Source organism: Hyaena hyaena, unplaced genomic scaffold (genome assembly GCF_003009895.1).
Source record: "Hyaena hyaena isolate Hyena2069 unplaced genomic scaffold, ASM300989v1 scaffold_218, whole genome shotgun sequence".
Taxonomy (NCBI): domain Eukaryota; kingdom Metazoa; phylum Chordata; class Mammalia; order Carnivora; family Hyaenidae; genus Hyaena; species Hyaena hyaena.
This window is the reverse complement of record NW_024080851.1, coordinates 189,913-210,395: the sequence shown is the minus strand read 5'-3', so window position 1 is coordinate 210,395 and position 20,483 is coordinate 189,913. Positions and strand designations below refer to the sequence as shown.

The window sequence follows — 20,483 nt, the reverse complement described above, 5'->3', positions numbered from 1 at the left end:
AGAGCAAACTGAAGTAACAGTAAGAGTCATCTCACTTTTAATTTTTTTAATGTTTATTTATTTTTGAGAGAGAGAGAGAGAGAGAGAGCGAGAGCGCATGAGCAGGGGAGGGTCAGAGAGAGAGGGAGACAGAGAATCCGAAGCAGGCTCCAGGCTCTGAGCTGTCAACACAGAGCCTGACACGGGGCTTGAACTCAGGAACCGTGAGATCATGACCTGAGCCAATGTCAACGCTTAACTGGCTGAGGCACCCAGGTGCCCCAGAGTCATCTTACTTTTAAGGAGACTTTTGTTGTAGAGACCCAAACAGAAGAAATGCATTGCCTTGACCAAAACCTGACACCTTCTTTGAGATCCTGAATTTTCTAATAAAATATGAGCTTGCCCTGTAAATTATCCTTCCTACGAAGTGACAAGGAGTATGGTGTGTAAAAATTTTACTGCAGTATAACATTAATGTAGAAACGTGTATGAATCAAAACTGTGCAGATCCATGAATTCTTCACCAAATGAATACATCTGTGTAATCAGTATCTACCACCAAAAAACATGACATCATCCGCATTCCAGAAGACACTCATCTAGGGCGTCTAGAAACTTCATATAAAAAAAGCATGTTAGGCCAAATAAAGGAAAATACAGAATGAACAAGAAGGAATGTGTATTTGGTGGATACACAAAAACCCGTCCATTTGTGATTTGAATAGAATAGAAATTTAGCTTCTGCAAATTGATCCAAAATCTACAAGAGTGTTTGGTTGGTCCAATCAATGAATGATTGGACCCTCTGCCCAACTCCCCTCCAGCAACCCTCAGCTGTTTTCTATAGTTAAGAGTCTGTTTTATGGTTTGCCCCTCTCTTTTCTCTTTCCCCTATGTTCATCTGTTTTGTTTCTTAAATTCCACATATGAGTGAAATCATATAGTATTTCTCTTTAATTTCTTTTGCTTAGCATAATACACTTTAATTCCATCCATGTCATTGCAAATGGTAAGAGTTCATTCTTTTTTATAGCTAAGTAATATTCTTGTGTGTGTGTGTGTGTGTGTGTGTGTGTGTGTACCACATCTTTATCCATTCATCAATCGATGGCATTTGGGCTCCTTCCACAATTTGGCTATTGTTGATAATGCTGCTATAAACGTCAGGGTGCGTGTATCTCTTCGTATTAGTAGTATTGTGTTCTTTGGGTAAGTACCCAGGTCTGCAATTGCTGGGTTGTAAGGTAGTTCTATTTTTAACCTTTTGAGGGCACTCCATACTGTTTTCCTATTTCTGTGTCTATTTGTCTGTCTGTCTGCCTACCTATGCCCTCCCTCTGTCCCTCCTTCTCTTTGCCTCCTCGTTCTTGCATAGCACCCCCAAGGTTAAAGACCAAAAAGTTTCATTAAAAAATTAACTTCCAAACAGTATTGTGAAGACTCTGATTTCTATAATATCGTCTCACTAGTTAATTAAACCAGTGGGCGTTTAGCCTAGGTCAATATTAGATAAAGACGCCAAACTAAATATTTAAAACCTTGTACTAAGATGTTACCATGGTGGGGGGGGGGGGGTTCAAGGAAAGGGTGCATCCACCTCCCTATGCCTATTTTGCAACTTCCTGTGAATCTGTAATTCTTTCAAAATGAAAAGCTAGCAACAAAAAGCTTTGCTATTGCAGCAAACCACTATTCTTATTTATATAACACGGGCAGTGCTTTGTTTTCAGTACAATTTTTCCCAGAACGACAGCAAATTTTAAAAGCTTTCTTAACTTCTGTAATAACTTCGAAAACAGTACTGAGGAGGAATGAGATCAAAATATCAAGTTCAAACAAATACCTACTCTAAAATGTGTGTTGAAAGTGAAGAATTTAATGCCTGAAAACATTGAGTATGCCTAATAGTTCACTTCCTTAACCCTTCCTTCCTAACCCAACATCCTCCCCACCCCCACCTGCTTTAACACTGAAAAAAAAAAATGCTAACAGTAAAGTTCATGTTCAAAGAAAAAAAAGTTTGCTTCCCAAAGCCTTACATGCTGGAGTGACCCTATCTTCCCTTTGTGCCTGTCATGTTTCCAAATAGACCGCTCCAAGCATGTCACATCCCCTTCACCATGACATTATGAGTCTAGAGACCTCAGGGACTGAGAAAACGGGCCCAAAGGTTCGACCTCCCTTCAACCCATTTGTATATCAAATCCCCTCATAAATCGTCTCACTGTTTAAAACCAGCTAAAAGCTAGCGGGCAAGGTTTATAAGACAAATTATCATCTTTGAACTGGTAGCTTTTCCATTTTTGGTGTTTCTTGCAGCAAAAGCAATTTATTTTTACTCACGGATTTAAAACAACTTTCAAAATAACTTTAATAATACACTGCCGGTAGGAAACAGCGAGGCTCTAGCATGTATGAATGTGTGACCAATCTGTTACTTTGCAAAACTTGAAAGCAATAATAGAGGAGTGGATGCATTTTCACGGACCGTAGAAACACCAACAGGCCTTGCTGTAATGAATCAGGCGAAGAACAGGACAGCAAAGGATGTTGTGAGGAAGGAGTCCCAGAAGAAGGCATCTTGGCGAAGGGCATGCGGTGGTTCAAAACCGACCACAAGTGGAGCACCCGGGTGGCTCAGTCGGTTGGGCCTCTGACTTTGGCTCAGGTCATGATCTCGGCGGTTCATGAGTTCGAGCCCCATGTCGGTCTCTGTGCTGACAGCTCAGAGCCTGGCGCCTGCTTCAGATTCTGTGTCTCCCTCTCTCTGCCCCTCCCCCACTCGCGTTCTGTGTCTCTCTGTCTCTCAAAAATAAATAAATATTAAAAACAAAACCCGACCACAAGTGTGCTAAGCATTACCTGAGACAGCTTCGTTAATTTCAGGTCGAATAATAATTAAGAGAATACAGATTCTATTCTTTTCTCTGTTGAGAAAGCATAGCTGTGGCTGAAAGGACCAGGGGCTCTTGGCTGCCTGTCTCTCTCCTTGGGAGGTGGTCCGGGGACGCAGGGAGCCGTGAAGACCTAAAGGCTGGACTCGGTAAATACGCGTGGCCATCACTGCCACGTGTGCCGTGGAAGGGGAGAAAGGATGAGCAGGAAGAAACAAACAAAACAGTAGCCTTCCCAGCTCCATGCAAGGAAACAATAATCCTCTTCTGAGTGAAAGTAAGGCCCACCATGGAAGGAAATAGGGATCGTAAGGGTCACAGTTGGGGCTTAGAAGTCACAGTGCGAGTCAGCCCTTCAAACGGTGATCATATCTGCCCCTTCTGGAATGTGCTCCGGGGACAGAGCCCTGTGGTCCTTCCTCTACAGGGATCATCTCATTTCATTCCCTCACCAGCTCTGTGAGATAAGAGCCATTATCACTTCCATTCCACGGAGGAGGAAACCAGAGCTCGTCGTAGTTACCCAACTTGGCCAACAGCATCCTTCAACCAAACTGGGGCCTGGGTCCGAGCCAGCACCCCTGAGGTCTACCATGGCCTGCAATGTGTGTGAGGAAAGCAAAGTGTTAACGCATCACCGCTCTCCAAAGAGAAGGACCACACAGCAGGTCTAGAGATTTTTTTTTTTTTTTTTTTTTGGCATATTGTCTTGTATACTTATGTTTTAGTCCTGCGTACCCATTTTGGTTTTCCTACTTATAAAAAAATTTAACCTCAAATAGATGCTGGGCATAAGAAGGCGATTATTGCCCTTTCTGGAACAAGGCCAACAAGAATGCCCATCAAATGTTAATGGTGATTCGCTGCATTCTTTAGCCTATTATAACAATGTTCACATTGGGAAAACCATTCACGGACATGATCAGTTTGGACACCCATAGAGCGAGTGGAAGTTCACAAACACCTACCCAGGGTGGCCTTTGTTTTAAGAGCAGAGTTATTCTGAGAGCCCTGCACACCTGCACAGGTGGCTTTTGTTTTTTTAATGTATATTTATTTATTTTGAGAGAGAGAGGCCAGTATGAGCAAGGGAGGGGCAGAGAGAGAGAGAGAGAGAGAGAGAGAGAGAGAATCCTAAGCAGGTTCCATGCTGTCAGTGCAGAGCCCGATGCGGGCCTCCATCTCACAAACCATGAAATCATGTCCTGAATTGGATGTTCAACCAACTGAGCCTCCCAGGTTCCCCCCAGGCAGTATTCTGACCTCTGGCCTGGTGACTCCCCTTCACCCCAAAACCTAGTCAATTCCTGGCTGAGGAAATGTCCCCTTTTCTTCTTTGAGTCCAGAAACCCCAAGACATTTTTCCCATTTTAAGTAAATGACATATTCATTCCACTTTACAGCCAAGGGGAAAAATGCAAATGGACAGAGATTCTTCAGGAGAATCAATTCTGTGCCAGCAAGTGGGCGCATCTAGCTGATAAGTGACCGTGAGCACCTGATACAAAATAATACTAACGGGGGAGGGGGTGTAGTGTAGTCAGAGGGCCAGAGACGCAGCGGCCTACACGCACACACACATGGCCAGGAAAGCACAGCCGCATATCTCTCGGGTCAGCATGTGCTTGTAGATGTACCCTTGCCACTCATGTTCTGATACACCCCCCAAATATCAGAATCAACGTGCATCATAGCAGGGTTCTACTTGCTAACATCTGAAGGCACAGGAGAAGCATGTGCAGGCAAAGCTCTCGTCAGAGAATGAAACTTCACTGGATCCAACTGTCTTCGAAAGGAAATTCACCCACAGACATACTCTCCTCCTGGAGAGGTGCACTGAGGGCTCAGTCCTGCTAACTACGCTCCTTCCTCAGACAGACACGAGCTTGCTAATTTCATCATTCTCTCTCCATCTCTGAGTTGACCCTACTGAGTTGACACGTGTGTGATGGCTCATTTCAAAATCCGTGGGTATTCACTACCATCCGTTACTTTTAAAACTCCTCTTAAACTTGGCTTAGGCTTTTTTTTTTTTTTTTTGGCCTAGCAGGACATCTTGTGAACAGGACACATGACGATCATAAGATCAGAAGTACTATTATTATCCTACATGGTACCTAGCGGTTCTCTTTTAATTAAAAGTCAACCTTGTAGGGGCGCCTGGGGAGCTCAGTCGGTAGACCGTCAGGCTTCGGCTCAGGTCATGATCTTGCGGTTCGTGGGTTCGAGCCCCATGTCTGGCTCTGTGCTGACAGCCAGCTCAGAGCCTGGAGCCTGTTTCAGATTCTGTGTCTCCCTCTCTCTCTGACCCTCCCCTGCTCGCACTGTCTCTCTCTCTCAGAAAAAAAAAAAAAAAACACATTAAAAAAGTCAACCTTGTAAATAGTATTCAGAAGTCACCTAGCCTGTAAAGCTTCTGCCAGACAACAAATCCGCGTTCAGCATACCCTGTCTGGCCAGCACTGTGCTTGCCTTGTGGCTAGTGCCCCATGTCCCCCTTCCCTTATCACCTAGATAAGAGAATGCAAGCCCAGACCCCTCTTCCCAAAACGTCCAACTTCTTCCCAAAACAAGGTCCCAAAAGGAAAGAAAAAAAAATCCCCCAAATTGCAAAAGAAGTGTATACGCTATGGGCAACTTTCCTCACCTTCCTGAGCACGGTGCAGGCCTTGACTTCCTGACTACCTATTTTCCTGGCTGTTCTTTGAACATTCTGTTTTTGCAACTGGGCAACATTATACATTAGTAGCCAGCGCCCAGCACTCTAAAAGCCGGTCTTTTCTAGCCAAGACTTTAAGAACAAAACTCCATCATGAGAGAAGATGGACTCAGGTTAACTACCCGTGGCTTGGAACCTTCTGGGACTTTTCCCATTCAATGCCTCCCCTCCAAACAAGACACGTCGCCGAGTGTGCATTTAAACGAGTCTTGAGAAGTCAGAAGTGAAGTGAAAAACTGAGCAACTAGACGGCCTCTGTGTTGTCCCATTTCAGCAAATTGCTCAAGTATCTGTTCTGCCCTGGCTGGGCAGACTTCTGTTGACTGAAGGTGAAATGGCATAGTGTTTGCCCAAATAACTTTTGCAATGCAGGCAGGCCAATTACTAAGCAAGCCACCCTGAAATCAATACACTAACTGCCTGTTGGCTGGAAGAATTCACTTATTCAACAAAAGATGCATTTTTGGCTCTAAAAAAATCAACATCTTCCCTTCATGATATTCTCTGAACCTATGCTGCATCCATGACAACCAAGGATCAATTATTATTTACATATAAGGTTTTTTTCTATTTTGCTTTATAATTGAGAAATATAAACACATTGGGGCACCTGGGTGGGGCACCTGCTTGGTTAAGCATCCAACTCCTGATTTTGGCCCAGGTCATGATTTCACAGTTGGTGGGATTGAGCTCCATGTTGGGCTCTACCCTGACAGCATGGAGCCTGCTTAGGATTTTCTCTCTCCATCTCCCTCTCTCTCTCTCTGCCCCACACTCATTCATGCTGCTCTCTCACGTGCTCTCAAAATAAATGAACTAAAAAAAAAAAAAAAAAAAGGGAAAGAAAAGAAAGAAATATAAATGTGTTTGAGGTGAAATTCTACAGGAGCACTGAAAAGTTTCCACGATGTTAGAAATAAACAAGAACTGGGGCACCTGGGTGGCTCAGTCGGTTGAGCATCTTATGGTCTCATGGGTCGTGGGTGCGAGCCCCGCATCAGGTTCTGTGCTGACAGCTCAGAGCCTGGAGAGTGTTCGGATTCTGTGTCTCCCTCTTTCTCTGACCCTCCCCTGATCATGCTGTCTCTCTCTCTCTCAAAAATAAATAAAACATTAAAAAATTTTAAAAATAAAATAAAAAATTTTTAAAAAGAAATAAACAAGAACACACAAAGCTCTTTCTTTCCTAATGGAGGAAAACACACACTGCATTTTGAAAATTCTTGTGGAAAAGGTAATTGCCGTTAATGAGAGACCTACTAAGTGTTACATTCCAACTTCTATTCGTTCGAACAATGAAGCGCCTCAAAGTGGGAACTGTGACTTCTGTAGGAATATCTCCTTAGAGTCAATGCTTCCACTATCATCTCGGGCAGAAAACGTTCTTATGAAGGATCTGATACAGAAAACGAGCGATCCTGGAGTATACACAATTTAAGTTTGTCTCTCTTCATAAGAGCTATTTACATACCCTCATGAGTTTAAGCGTGGGCTTCCTTTAAATCACATAAATGACTCTACAGATCCGTGTGAGTGAATTCCCACCTTTTGTCATAGGCACTGCTCACCGACCCAGTTGCTACATCAAGCTGCCTTCTCTCCTCCTTTTTAAAAAATTTTTTTAATGTTTATTCATTTTCAAGAGAGAGAGACACAGAGTGTGAGTGGGGGAGAGGTGGAGAGAGAGGGAGACACAGAACTCGAGCAGGCTCCTGGCTGAGCTGTCCACACAGAGCCTGAAGTGGGGCTCGAACTCATAGACCGTGAGATCATGACCGGAGCTGAAGTCGGACGCTCAACCAACTGAGCCGCCCAGGCAGGTGCCCCACTCTCCTCCTTTTCACTCAAGTATTTACAGGTCTGGCAAATTTCCAGAAGTTTATGACTTAACTTCAAAAAACCATAGTTCTAATTTCTAAAGTAGATGTTTTCAAGGTTCATAAATGTATTGCCCTGTTCCTTACGAAACGGGCAATTACAATACACAGGTGAGGCAACTCTAGAAAAAAATACTTCCTAACAAGAAAACAGTGGGAAAGAACAACACCTGAGCAGAATATACCAAAGTGGGGCGGGGCACTGGGTATAAGTAATAGTAGTATAACAAAAAAATTGGGGGATATTTTATGTTAGTCTTTTGATTCACAAATAAGACTCAAAGTGAGAGGCATCATCAAGAGTAGAGAGGCAATAGGGTCTTGGAAGAGGAAAAAGGAGAGTTTTGGAGACATCTGATACTGCCATCGGGAGGAAGTGTTTGTCCCCACACCTAAATGTTGACTAGCCTGGCGATCGTTGGCAAACTGTAGAACTTGAGTCCCTCACCTTCGAATGTGGATAATTATTGCCATCATCCTGTGGGGTTGTTAGGAAGCTTGGAGAGATGGATGTGAAGGCATTGTGTAAACTGTACAAATGCAAGGTGTTATTATGATTTTGACATCAGTGTTTTAGCATCTAAATTATAGGGACAGCATACTTATTATTTAAATGTTTAAATACATATCTTGCATGCGTTTATATTTGCTTTTAATTTCATAGATGTTTCCAGCTGGAAGGAGCCATCAAACAATCTAGTTTAGTTATTTTATGGAAGTTGAAACTGGGGAGGTTGATTCTAACCTGTGCTCTCTTCCTTTTATAACAACGGATTACAGGGGAAGGTACATGAAGCCATGTCCTCAGAAACACTCCTTTAGCAATACAATTTTTGAAGGAATGATACGTATATATCCATATTTGTATTAAAAATATTGTGAACACTGAATGGCTTTGACATTCTAACTTTTAAACACTACACAGTATATTTTGGCAGCCGTTTGTCACGGTTTTTCATTTATAGTCATACGTCAAGGTTTTCTTTCTTTGTGAGGACTTGTGCATAACAGCTTGCAAAAAAAGAAAGAGAGGAAGGAAGCAGGAAAGGAAGGGAGGGAAGACAGATTAAGGCAAGACATTATTCTCACTCATAAATATGCTCCAAGCCTACAATCTATTAAAGTACCAGGAAATGGAGGCAGAGGTGAAGAAATCAAGAAGTAACCATAAGGGTAAGGTTTCTGATTCTCCATAAACTTTGCAGCAAATCAAAGCCAAGACAAAGTTCTGAGATTCATCAGAGTTAAAAGCCCCTTAAAATCAGTATCTTAAAAACCAAACAGGTGGAGTAATAATTCTTCAACAACCACCTTTGTTTTTCTGGCATTCATCTGGATGTCATCAAAAGTAGAGGAAATGGGGGGGGGGTGTTTCTGGGTGTTTTTTTTTCTTTTCCTGAAAAATATACGATAATTAAATTTCTAATACTATATAAAAATATATTTTTTAGGGGCGCCTGGGTGGCTTAGTCGGTTAAGCGCCTGACTTTCGCTTAGGTCATGATCTCGCAGTTCGTGGGTTTGAGCCCCGCGTCGGGCTCTGAGCTGACTGCCAGCCCAGAGCCTGGAGCCTATTTCAGAGTCTGTATCTCCCTCTCTCTCTGATCCTCCCCTGCTCACGCTGTGTCTCTCTCTCTCTCTCTCCTAGAAATAAATAAAAAATATGAAAAAAATAAATAAAATAAAATATATTTTTTAAAAAGGATCTTGCAAGTTAATACTAGAACACGTCTAAAATAGTTTGCCTAATTTCTCTTGCTCAAAACAATGTATCCATCTGCTATGGCTTACAGCATATAAGAAAGAATTAGGGGACATTGTATAAATGCATAAATGCAGAAAAGCCACAGTGATGAAATTCCCCTGCAATTGTCAGGTATTCAGTGTTTCCTGGTAAATGAGCAAAACCAGGTTTGTGACGTTACAAACAAAATCGTTCGGAAATCTCATTCACGATGGTAAGAATTTTTCCAGGCAAACACGCCTGCCCTTGAGGACCAGCACAAATTCAATAAATGATTTATTTTTATTCCAGACTCTAAAACGGTGATAAATTTGTGAGTATGGGCAAAGAAACTAAAACACACACAGTTTTTCACATAAAAATGTCAGTTTGTCATATCGGAAAAATTGATGATACATGCTGCATCAATTTTCTACGAAACCTGGGGTAAAACACAGGACTTTCAAACTGTTCTATTGATATCACCTGGGTGTAAACACAATTGTTAAGGGAATCATGACGCCACCCAGCACGTGCACGGAGCAGTACACCTTCAGGTACCACATGTCTGAGTTTCTGTTTTATTATGATTTTTAAAATTCCTTTATGTTTATTTTTGAGAGACAGAGTGTGGGGGGGGAGGGGCAGAGAGAGAGGGAGACACAGAATCTGAAACAGGCTCCAGGCGCTGAGCTGTCAGCACAGAGCCCGACGCGGGGCTCGAACCCACGAACTGTGAGATCATGACCTGAGCCTTAGTCAGAGGCTTAACCAATTAAGCCACCCAGGCGCCCCCAACCCCACCATTTCTGGTTTTAATATAAAATCCTTCAAAAGCGCTCTTAACACAACCGCACAGCAAAGCGGTCTAGAACCACTTCGATATTTCCCCTTGCATAAAGAAAGGCCTAAGCACCAACAGGTACATGTTATCCTTCATTTCAAATCTACCAGTTCGCAAATGATCTCTGCAAATGAACAGATCAATCTGTGCAATTATCAACAGGGCATCAGGACACAGATGCCTTCAAACTCACAAGTCGCAGTAGTTCAATTAATTGAAGACTCATTTTCTGATTCAGTGTGATACAATGGGTCTTTATTACATCTAGAATTATGCAGATTTTTATTTCTTTTCTCTCCTTGCTTTCTGTGGTGGGAGTCAAGTAAAGAATGTAAAGCTATCATTTTCTTATTCATAACAAGTTTTAGGGCCAAGTCATGCTACTGGGAAGAATGTTAAAACTATCAACTGTAATCCAGATTCTAGTTCAATTCTTCACATCCGGCCGTAAGTTTTTTCAGACATGCCATTTTCATTTTTAAATGTAAAATGTGTTACCTCTCAGGCACTTTACTTTTGACACTGTAAGATTCCTCAGGGGCATTTAGAAACACAAAGCAGGAAATTCTAAAGCTTTAGCCTGTGCTCTAATAAGGCACTCACGTTTAAATGGGTTTTTTTTGCCTAGGAGAGAGAGAGAGAGACAGCGTGAGCAGGGGAGGGTCAGAGAGACAGGGAGACACAGACTGAAACAGGCTCCAGGCTCTGAGCTGGCAGTCAGCACAGAGCCCGACGCGGGGCTCGAACCCACGAACCGCGAGATCATGACCTAAGCGAAAGTCAGGCGCTTAACCGACTAAGCCACCCAGGCGCCCCAAGGCACTCATGTTTATAAAATGATCGGGGATGGGCTCGCTGACGGATCACCAAGTTCACAAGCATGGCCTCCTTTTCCCTTTGCCTGGAGATGGGCAAAATCTCACTGCTGAGATCCAGCTAAATGTTCTCTTTCTGAGAAACTGCCCCCATCACAGAAACAAAATTAACCCCGTTTTGGAGGCTCCCACTGAAATCCCAAATCACACTTATTATAAGATGTTGCATTAACAGTAGTTGCTCCTAACTCTCTCTCTCCCTATTCAGCTCTTCCAAATATGAGTGCTTTGAAGACAAGCAGTTACCCTACTCCCTCCAAACTTCTAGAACCCAGCATGAGGTCTGCGTGGAGTGTCTGTGATTCTGGAACCGGCGTGTTTCAGTGTCCCCGAGAGGCCTCATGTTCTCAGACCATGAGCCCCATCCCGAGTATCCGGTTCAGAGGTCCAGGTAGGGGGTCCAAGAATGTGCGTCTCTCTCAGCGTTTTCAAAGTTCCTTGGGAAACACACCCTGGGAGCCACTGCAATAGACTTTTCATGAATTCATGAGAAAAAAATTCAGCTTCGAGACTGATTTCCTAATGAAATACCAAACTGTTCCTGGATCTTGAGGACGCTCAGGCAGTGAGTAAGAAATGGAAGTCTGAGAACCAAGAGAAAATTTCTTCTCTGCCAGAAGCGACACACAACGCTTAATACACTCATCAGGGTGGCCTAGGGAATTTTTAAAAACGTGTGTGCTGGCACTCCACCCTCCCCCTCCAGAGGTCTAGGGTGCATATTCTTTTTCATTCTCCTCGTGTGATTCTAAGGTACATTCAAGGTTCAAAAGCTACTGAAGAGAAGAGAAGAGAAGAGAAGAGAAGAGAAGAGAAGAGAAGAGAAGAGAAGAGAAAAAGAAAAGAGGAGAGGAGAGGAGAGGGAAGAGGAGAGGAAAGGAAAGGTGAGGGAAGAGGGAAGGGAAAAAAAGAGAAGAAAAAAGTCACCTCCTACCCTTTCCGTTCAGTCCCTAACACAGCCACCAAATAGTCTGATGCTGCCTTAAATAAGAACTGGGGGCTACCCATCTGAGGATCTGTGGTATTACACAAATACGAATCCCGATGTACTCCCACGCATAAGATATTACTTATCAGTTGCTGATAACTGCAACTAATCGGGCACCACAGCAGCCTAATGAAGAAAGAAGCCGGTAATCCAGAAGAACCCAGCCTGGCTCAAAACGGATGGAGACAGTGCGCATGAGACAGGCAGGAGGCGGGCTGTTTTATGGCCAAAGACAATATCTGCAATTGAAACTAATAAAACGACAATTCAAGGCCACGCTGCTCACTTGGGCTCCAAACCTGGATGCTCTACTGCCCCCTGGACTTTTCCATCTGAGCCCCCCCCCCCCCCCCCCCAGCTGACCTACCTCCTCTGGGACCATTCCCAGCCTCTGTGAATGGCTACAGTGTTTACCCCGCCTTCCAAGTCAGAACCTGTGTGTCACCTGGGACTCTGTTTCTTGTACTGGTTATATATTAACTGCCTCCAGGTCAGCCTGAGTCACTTTTCCTGCATCCTCACTGCTCCCCCTTCTGTATCTCTCCTGGCCCGCAGGAATCACCTTGCTCCCTATTTTCACTGTTGCCTCTGGAATCCATCCCCCGTGATGCTGTCAGAGTCACTGGTCTCAATCATCACAGCCATCACACAGGTCCCAGCTGAGAACTCCCCAGTGAGCTTCCCTTCCCAGGGAGGACGGTGAAGCCCTTATGAACTGGAGCCTCCCAATGCCTCCCTTCTCTTCCCACTGCATTAAATAACCAGCGCTCGTCAGACCTTTGCTACGACTGGCACTACTCTTGGGACGCCTTCCGATTATATTCTCCAGGGAAATACCCACAGGCTCAGGTGAGCACGCCCTTCCGTTTGGGGTCATTCCCTTCACCAGGTAGAATTAAAAGCAGACTAATACCAGAAGAATTCGTCATCTTGTACACAAATCTGCCATTGCTTCTGGGACTCTGTCTTAAATTTGTTATCTATAGATTTCTCTTCCCTGACTTCCGGACACTTAAGGGCAAGTACCAACTCTGATGCATTTCTAGATCTCAAAATGTGGATGGAACAGTGCGAACTGCTCACTGTGGCTCAAACACAAAGGGGAAAAAAGTAGCAAATAAGAGCCTAAGTTGTAATAGGTAGCAATATGCGCCCTTATACTCAAAGGACAAACAATAGTGGTGAACTTCGGTAATTATTTCTCCTAAATCAGGGCCAGGTGTGCTGGCCCACCAGCACGGGCTAGAACTTGGAGCGAAGAGGGAAATTCGATCCCCCTGTGTTAGCTTTCACGTACTACTTTCCGAAGCAAGCTGCTGAAATTTGGTAGGAGTAAAATTTATTTTAAGCATATGCAATTCACAGATGCTTAGTCAACAGGGCCAGTCAGGCATTTGATATTATACTTCAGGGCCTTCAGAGATTAAAACGTCAAATCCAGCACTTAGCTTCTAACAGGGCTAAGTAAACAAGCCACCACTGCTCCCTGGCCCTGGATATCCCTCCTGCTCCCAGCTGGCTCGGGGAACTTTCTAGACAACTGAATTGACTGTGTCTATCTACATGCGTAGGAAGGAGGCTGTATCTAACGACTCTGAAAAAGTGTAAATTTCAGTCAAACCGGTTATTTGACATCACACTGGATCCTTGCCCGAATTCAAACTAATGTGCTCATGCCATGGGCTGGGTAGCAGACTCCAGGCATGCGAAGAGCAACTGCTGGAATTGACTTGGAAAAGACAACCTTTCGGGAGGAAAATGAAAAGGAAGGAATGGACAGAATCGCTGATGTCAAATAGGAATGGCTCAGAAGAGCAAGATTGATACTCTATTCCATGTGTCGATGGTTTAAGAATAAACCAGTAATAACTGAGGCCAAAAACGTTTCCAATGACAACCGCAAATGTCCAAAAATGACAGAAGGTAACAAAATGAAAGTAGTCCAGCAAAGATCTGAGGAGCAGAGTCTAGTTTTGAAACTATACACCTGGATACAATGCATGGGTGAACCATATTCTAGAACTTGGAGCTTTTCTGAAAACACTCCCCGAGTACTAAACACCTAACTTTAAATAAGCCCCTTTCAACTGTACTTACTAAGTCCAAATTAAAACACACACACAAACACACAACTTTCACAGCAAGCCACGTGGCAAGGGCAAATGATCTCCTAGGTGGGTTGTTGAAGAAGCCTCGAGTCTCCAACATCCTGATCCCATCCTGATATTGAGACCCGGGGCCCCAGGACAGGACTATCTTCTCTTAACATCCATAATCACCAACTTAATATTAGAGTTGGCTCGCCACTCCTGTCAGAAAAGTTTCAAACCTTAGCTGCTAGCCCTGGAGCTTAGATCAAAGGGGGGAGGGAAAAAAAGAGTATTTTCTTTGTAAACAGGGCGGAATCCTTCATCTTTTACTGACACTACCTCCAGAAACATTTCAAAACATGTTAGCGCTGTCACGTGGACCAAGTCTAATCATGCAGCACAGTGGATTGGGGCCATCGGTTTCTTCAAGCTTGAGAATGAATTTTGGAAACGTTATAGACTCTGAAACTAGATAAAGCCAGAAATAATGCTCAAAAATCTGCTGGAGTTCAACCAGTTATTACTAGACAAGAGCTACGCACGGGTGTGAATGTATGATGGACGCACAGCCCGTTGGTCTCCTTTTCAGATCTGAAAAGCAATTTCCTAATTCAGATCTCCCCTGACTTGTGATGGAGTTACGTCGCCATAAATTAGAAATATTCATTGACATGCATTTATGATACCTACCATCACAGCTTAGCCAAACCCACCTCAAACGTGCTCAGGACACTTACATTAGCCTACAGGTGGATAAGTCCTCTAACACAAAGCCTGCTTTATATGAAGTGTCGAATGTCTCATGAATCACGGGACAGGATTGTACCGTGTATCACCAGCCAGGGAGAAAAACAATCCAAATTTAAAATTCCAGGTCCCGTTTCTACTTCGCACGCATCGATTTCACACCATCATAAAATGAAAAAACAAAACAAAACTGTGAGTCGAAGCACCGTAAGTCGGGCACCATCTGTACTTGATCGGGGACTTAAAGAATCAAAGTGTGGAAACAGCATTAGAAACCATTAAAGTCACCCCTGCCCCCTTTTAACTCATAATGTCTGCTACACGCTATGCACTCAATAAACACTTCTTGAAATCTGAAATGAGGACTCAGGAGCTTAGAGCTGGTAGATGACATGTCCACCTTGCCTCAGAGCTGGAAGGAGAAGGCAGGCATCCTAGCTGCCCGGCCAGGACTGAGCTGAACGTCCTCACATCTAAACTCCTTAGAGAGAAGCAGGCAGTGGATCTTCACTTGGGATACAATTCAAATCCCACCCGGGGTCTCATTGAGAAAGACGTCTGCCACCTTCCCGCCCCCCAAGCCATCTCCACCTCACCACTGCTCTGGTGACTGAGCTGTCGCCACAAAAGGCAAGCAGAAGGACTACCGAGTAAATGAGTCTCGAGCACCGCACAGGCCGGTGTCTGTTCCAAGTTTCACACAGACACCAACCCTAACACGCCCGTTCCTGGGGCTCTTCCTCCCCCTCTCCCAGCACCTGACATTAGACGTTCACGCGCACCAGACCCGGCGCCCCAGAAACCAGGACTCACACAAGGCGGTGTAACTCAGTGAGGTGGTTGGGGGAGAGCGCTAGGGCGAGAAGGCCCGAGTTCGAATCCTGGTTCATTCTTGCTAAATGTGGAAGTCACTTTTACTTCTCTGTGCCTCGGTTTCCCCTTTTATAAATAGAGTACCTGCCACGTATGCTTAATGAAGGGACAGTACTCAGTGCACTAAGAACTCAGTGCACTAACAGATTTAGATACAGTCTAAGAAACTGTATCTTAGACCAAAAAAGTCTCTCTAAAATGAGTAACTTTTCCCAAACAACACTGACTGAACTTGACACTGGTCTTTAACACCTTTTGTAAAAATGTTTCATTTTATAGGTTTAATGATTTGCCCTTTAATCAGTCAGAGAAAGATATATGTTTCCACTCATATGAGGATCTTGAGAAACTTAACAGAAGACCATGGGGAAAGGGAAGGAGAAAAATAGTTACAGAGAGGGAGGGAGGCAAACCATAAGAGACTATTAAATACAGAGAACAAACCGAGGGTTGCTGGGGGGCTGGGAAAATGGGTGATGGGCACTGAGGAGGGCACTTGTTGGGATGAGCAGTGGGTGTTGCATGGAAGCCAATTTGACAATAAATTATATTTAAAAAATAAGCAAAACAGGAGTTTTAATGTTACTTTAACAGAATGACATTTGTTCGCCTCCTCACAATTGTATTCAGGAGCATTCTGTTTTAAGCGGATACGGGACAGTCAAATTAAGTGGTATTTATATTTTTCTCAGAAACAAATCTCTAAGCAAGCACTAATAGCAGTGTTCAAAGGCGTTAACAGCAAAGAGCTGCGAACATTTCTGGAGTAAAAAAAAAAAAAAAGAAAGAAAAGAAAAAAGTGATGCTTTGGAGGCGCTCTAAGAGTCCATTTAAAATACAATAAGGAAGGGGTCCCCTGTGGCAGAGAGGGAGAAATACCGCTTCCCTAAGAGGACCCGATCGGATCGATCGATCATCGATCATCAGCTGATTCAGGAGCAGGACAGGGCTCATAGCAAGTTGGAGAGGGAGCCCTTCAGACTCGTTAGGGGACAGAAAGCTTGCCACCAGATTTGTCAGTGAAAAGCCTAATCCCTTATTACTGAAATCACCCCACCCCCTTTTTCCTATATTCTGCAAGACTGTGAAAACTCCAGACGTTCAAAAAGTTCCTTACAGTGGCAGGTAATCTTTCCATAGACTTCACCGCCCTGTCCCCTATGGCGGTGATTCCCAAACCAGGCTGCCCCCAGAATCACCAGGGGAGCTTTTAAAAATCCCAGATGCCCAGAGCTCATCCCAGATCAATGAAATCAGAAGGTCTGGGGGTGGGAGCAGACGGCAGTTTTCCTCTTGTTTGGTTTGGTTAAAATCCCAAAGGATTTCAACGTGCAACCAAGTTGGGGAGCCACTGGTCTGTGCCTTACCGCTCCCCTAAGAAACTCACTCAGCTCCAAACCCTGACTCCCCATGCCAATGACATCAAGAGCAAGTACAGACCTGACTTGGAACCCGGGTTGCTTGATTTTGAAATTGTGTAATTAAACCTTCCGAGGCATGTTTCTCATGTCAAGTGGGTTTATGGTCGGTAGTCACGAAGCCAGACTCGCTCATGTTTGGTCTGGACATTTGGCACACATGAACCACGGACATCAATCTCCCGCCCTCCCCCCCCCTTTTTTAAAATTATGTTTAATATTTTGGTTGGCCCAATGTCAAATTCTTCAAAAAGCTAAAGGAAACATCCCGAAGAGAAAATCCCGGGATTTTGAGAAGGAAAGTTTGCTGCGAGCCTTCTTTTGAGAAGCCGTGGGGACCTGGCCAGGATGGGTCCCGCCCCTAGGAAGCCCGGCAGCGGGACCCAGCTGTCCCGCCGCCCGCCGGCCCCACCTCTCGGTCCAGCCCCACCAGAAAGCCTGGAACCGAAGCGCTGCAGGTGGGGGCAAATCTCAGGAGTTCTGGGGAAGCGACTGCACAGGACGCCAGGAGCCCGGGGGGCGTGGATGCCTGGGAGGGAGCCCTGGGCTGGTGGGGAGCCTGGGTACGTACCCCTGACCCACGCTGGGCTGACAGCAAGGCGAGCGTTGGGAGTCTGCGCCCACGGGGTGGGTCCGACACCACCCCCTTTTTGCCGAAGAGGAAAACTAAGCCCCCAGCTCCCTGTAGCCACAGGTAGAGGCAGATACGAGACCCCCTCGGGCGTCTCAGGTCAGGGCTGCAGCACCGCACCTAGGAGAAGGGTTTGTAGGGCGCTGCGACCTGGGCCTGGACCCGGGCTCCCAAGGCCAGGGCCAGCAGGGTGGCTTACGTACCGGACGCGGGTGCAGGGAAACCACCCGTCCTAGGCGGTCCGAGAGGGGTGCGATGGATTCCCGGGGGCTGTTCCCCGGCTGCCTGACCCCCGCCCCGGGGCGCGCGCCCCCACCCGACCCGGCCCCCCGCGAGGACAGCGCGGTGCGCACGTGCGGGAACCGCGGCCGCCCGGCGCCGAGTGTCTGCGCCCGGACGCGGGGCCCGCGCGGGAGTCCGGGGAAGTGCGGACAGAAAGTTGCGAGCGCTCTCGGGCGCCGAGCTCCGGCCGGCGGTTCCCACACCCCGCCCGCCGCCCCGCCGCCCCGCGCGGGGAGAGCCTCCGGTCCCGGGCCGCCCCGGCCTCGCCCAGCCCAGAAACGAAACGTCCAGTTCCTCCCACGGTCCGGCCGGAGCGCGGCTGATCCTCGAGGAAACAGGAAAGGAGGGGCGGGCGGCGCGGGGCGCGGGGCCGGGGCGGCGGGTGCGGGCCGGGGCGCGTCGGGGGCGGCGCGCGGGGCCGCCGGACTCGCCCTTACCTTTCTTCTCCTCCAGCGCCGGACTCGCCTGGAAGTGCGCGGCCAGCAGCGCCAGCAGCGCGGCGCCCGCGGTCCCGGAGGGTCGCATCGCTGCCCCCCAGGCGCCGGCTCCGGGTGTCCGCGACGCGTCGGGAGCGAGGCGGGCGGGCGGCCGTGCGCGGCGAGGCGGGACGCGGGTGGGCGCGGAGGCGGCCTGTCGTCCGGCCCGGGAGGCGGTGGCCGCCGGGGCTCGCTCGGGACCAGCTCGGCACCGCTCGCGCTCGGGTCGCCCTGGCCGCGGGCGTGCACACCGTGCGGGGGGCGGAGGCTGCGGCCGCGGCGCTGCGCCGGGGGCTGCCCAGACGTCTAGCTCGCGGGGGCGGGGGCCGGGGAGGCTGGGCTGGAAGGAGGAGGGACCAGGCGGCGGAGGAGGGATCGGGAGGAGCAGAGGAGGAGCGGAAAGCTAGGAGGAGGGAGGAAGAACCGGCAGCTTGGACCTCAGGCGGGCGGCGACTGGAGGTGGCGGACAGGGTGGCCCCCGCGGGGTCCAAGCGCTCGGGGCGGGGCTGGGGTGGCGGGAGAAGGCGGCGTCCGGGAGCCGAGCGGGTGCCTTCAGGAGCTGGTTTGCGAGTGGAGACGTTCCCTGCGCTGTTCCTCCGGACCCGGTGCTCGTGGACTCGCAGTTCCTCAGGGACCCAGCCTCCGTGGAGCCAGATTTGTACCCATTTCCGCCTTTCGTCCAACCTGCGGAGCAAACTTGTACCAGCTCCGGGCAAACTGGCCGAGCCTGAGGCCCGAGGCCGGGTAATGGCAGGAGTGGAAACCCATCCCTTTATTCTGGCCCCCAACACCTCCACAGCACCCCGGGACCCTATTGGGGGTCAGAGGCTGGCCTGCCCACGCTGCGCCCGCGTGACGAGAGTGCCAGGCGGCGGAGACGCGAACTCTCAAGTCTCCGGGCCTTTCCCATCCCGCCAAGCGCCCTAGAAATCTGCTGGAATTGAGGGCACCCAACTCCTGGCTCAGAGACGGGCCTTGGAAAATATTAGTTGAACGAATGCATAAGTACCGAGTCCCCAGCATTTCGTATGCCCGGAACCAGTCACCGGGACCTGAAAAGCAAACATGCGTGTTAATTACTTTGCAAACGACGAGCGCTTGTAATAAAGATTCAACACAAACACTACAGGAGACACACTGCTCTGGAGCAGAAGCGCCAGGGAAATTCACGAAGGGTTTGGCCCGAAGAAATGAGACTTTCTGCGGCAGCGGAAACTTGAGCTACATTTCTTTTTCGGAGTACGGTCTGTTCTCATTGCTCCTTCCAAGACCTGACAGATACCTGCGGGCCCCTTCCTACAACCAGATTCCCTCCTCTCCTCACAAGATTCACTCGTGACTTTCGGGCCTGGTTCAGCTCAGCTTTAAGTAGGAATTACTAACCTGAGGTAAGTGGAGGTAAAGCCCAGAACTTTGTCGCTGGAGGAGCGGTCCAGAGCACAGGGCTCCTTACCACCCATAGAACCTATATGTATGTGTGTGTATATATATACATATATACACACACACACACACACATAATCTGAATTTAGAGTCATTCTTGTTTATTCCTTTGTTTTAACCAATCAAGATCACTGAGCCTTCTGAACTCACTCAGCCCCCGGATGAGGAAGACTATGAAGATTCTAGAAGCCTCATTTAATTCCCCCCGTGTGTTCCAAACAAGGACTGAAAGCCCTCTGCAAAGAAACACAGCTACGGAAGCGTCCCAAAATGGAGGAGAACAGACCAGAAACACCACAGGAGAACATGGAATGAAGCTGGAAGTGAGTCTTGCAGAAGATTTGCGCTCAACAAAGTCCCATGCGTTTACTTAACAAGGCCACAGATTTGGCTCTAAGGCGTCTGTCAAGAAAATATGATGGGTAGCACAAATCATATTGTCATTGGTTACAACATGAATCAATTAAAGCTACAACTAAATTTTAAGACTGCATAGCAATTTCTTCCATGGACTCCTGGAAAGAAGACAATGTATACAGACTTTAGAGTTCTTTCCTAGCCACCTTTTTGTAATAGTACCAAGCTTTAGAGAGCTATTTTGTTCCAACAACCTTTGATATG

The 20,483-nt window shown here is 46.9% G+C and overlaps 1 protein-coding gene across 2 annotated transcripts in view; it reads right to left on the bottom strand.

Moving 5' to 3' along the window:
• The window catches only part of EGFR (epidermal growth factor receptor), a 211,703-nt gene extending 193,000 nt beyond the window's left edge, over window positions 1-18,703 (bottom strand). For both annotated transcript variants that reach the window (XM_039242949.1, XM_039242951.1), the window contains exon 1: window positions 18,381-18,703. In XM_039242949.1, coding sequence (XP_039098880.1) covers window positions 18,381-18,468 — 88 coding nt within the window. In that variant the 5' untranslated portion in view covers window positions 18,469-18,703. The remainder of the gene's footprint in view (window positions 1-18,380) is intronic.
• Window positions 18,704-20,483: the final 1,780 nt, after the last annotated feature.